The following is a 1,838-nucleotide window of genomic DNA, read 5'->3' as shown; positions in this document are numbered from 1 at the left end:
GTCCTGCCATGATAAAGTTCGGCTTAAAGACACGTCCCAGGGGCGTTTCTGGTCCCCACCTGTCGTTTTGCTCCTCAGCATGGCTTCCTAAAAACGCTGCAGGATTTCTCAAATATGCATGAATGAGTCAAAGCAAGGCTTTGGGCATGTTTTTTTATGAGAGTATAACAATACATGATACAAAACTAAAAAAAGTTAATTTTACATGATATTGCCCTTTTAAACTTTGGTGGGTGTTTGGGTGGCTGTGGTGGAGTGGTTCGGGGGAGTCGTCTCGTAATCGGTAGGTTGCTGGTTCGATCCCGTTTCAGCGGTCTCAGTTGTTGTGTCCTTTGTATCTTTGAGCTGAGTCCCTTTGTTTCACAGTGGACTGTGGTTGGAGCAGCTGGACACAGTGGAGTTCTTGCAGTCGAACATGTGACGTCGGTGTTAGAAGGAGGTATCGCTCAGGAACCAATCCCTCGCTGGCTTTTGGCGGTCGTCCCTGCAAAGGAGAGAGAGTTGGGATTGATACCTGCAGCATTGAACCCTGCCTAGGTGGGAAGCATTTATTTGTCAGCGAAGCAACTCCTATTTGCAAGTTTTGCACTAAAATACAAAACTCTCTTGTGATTTGTCTGAAGGCGTTAAAGAACCATGGGGCTCGTGGTCGGAGTGTTCGGTGACGTGTGGAGGAGGATACAGGACCAGAACCCGTGGGCCCATCAGAGTCCACGGCACAGCTCAGCAGTTCAGCGCCTGCAACCTGCAGCCCTGTGGTACCACTGGACTACATCTTACTTTTATTGCTGTAGCTAGAATTTGAATATACACACATGAAATATATTTTTGATTTTTGATTTTTTTTTGTACAACAAGTAACAAGAAAACATAAATGTGACCCATCATATCAAAATAAGGATTAAGTAAAATTTGGTCAAAACGATCTAATCACATTTTCAGATTTGTGGCTTTAAAAGCTACATTTTGATACCTTGATCATTCTGATATCATAAACTTATATAGAGATTTGACTTACTTTGTCTTGTTGGTTACAATAATACATTACTGTTTGGTCTGAATCCTAATTTTATGTAAATTTAATGAGTAATTTTTATATCAATATAAAGAGAAAACCTCAAATAGTTTTGTATATTAAGATTTCCTAGTTGAGAAGAAACAAAAACATTGCTAGCTCACAGGGAAAAATTTTAAATTTTAAGACAGTTTTCTTAAAATCAGGTTTTTAGTTGCTACTGGTAAAAAAAAAGGTTCAAAAATATTTTTTTTAGGATTATATGTCAGACAGTTCATTGAAATGACTCATTGAAAAGGCATTAATTCATTATATTTTGACAAAATGCAATTTGTGCACACATTTAAATCAAAACCCTATATTTGCATATTTGTCCACATTCCACTTTTGGACTTAATCCTCGTTTCAATGTGATGGGTCACAAATAGTTTCTAATGCTTTTATTTATTAGGTTGTAGAAATAATGCGCTGTTCAAAAATGGCATGTCTGTATAAAGTAGCAAGACTCACTGGATTTCTTAAAACTTTGTTCTCAATCGTCGAACTCTCCAATCAGGTTCATACAGTACAGCATTCAGCACAGGCCTCAGTGTAAGGCCTTGTGCTCGTATCTGAAAACCCAAACAAAGCAGCTCAGCAGGCTGACTCTAACAGACTGAAACCTAACAACTTCGTTCTATATCATAAGGATTCAACCTCATAATATACAGGTGCTGGTCATAAAATTAGAATATCATGAAAAAGTAGATTTATTTCAGTAATTCCATTTAAAAAGTGAAACTTGTATATTATATTCATACATTACATACAAACTCATATATTT

The 1,838-nt window shown here is 37.6% G+C and overlaps 1 protein-coding gene across 3 annotated transcripts in view; it reads left to right on the top strand.

The window, feature by feature from the left end:
* sspo (SCO-spondin) overlaps positions 1-1,838 on the top strand; it is a gene marked incomplete in the record, with an annotated part of 130,682 nt that overhangs the window by 69,964 nt on the left and 58,880 nt on the right. For all 3 annotated transcript variants that reach the window (XM_014023811.1, XM_014023810.1, XM_014023809.1), the window contains 2 exon segments: positions 367-537; positions 624-758. In XM_014023811.1, coding sequence (XP_013879265.1) covers positions 367-537; positions 624-758 — 306 coding nt within the window.

The sequence above is a fragment of the Austrofundulus limnaeus genome, unplaced genomic scaffold (genome assembly GCF_001266775.1).
Source record: "Austrofundulus limnaeus strain Quisiro unplaced genomic scaffold, Austrofundulus_limnaeus-1.0 Scaffold391, whole genome shotgun sequence".
NCBI lineage: Eukaryota > Metazoa > Chordata > Actinopteri > Cyprinodontiformes > Rivulidae > Austrofundulus > Austrofundulus limnaeus.
Note: the sequence above shows the minus strand (reverse complement) of the source record. Positions and strands in the feature narration are given on the sequence as shown.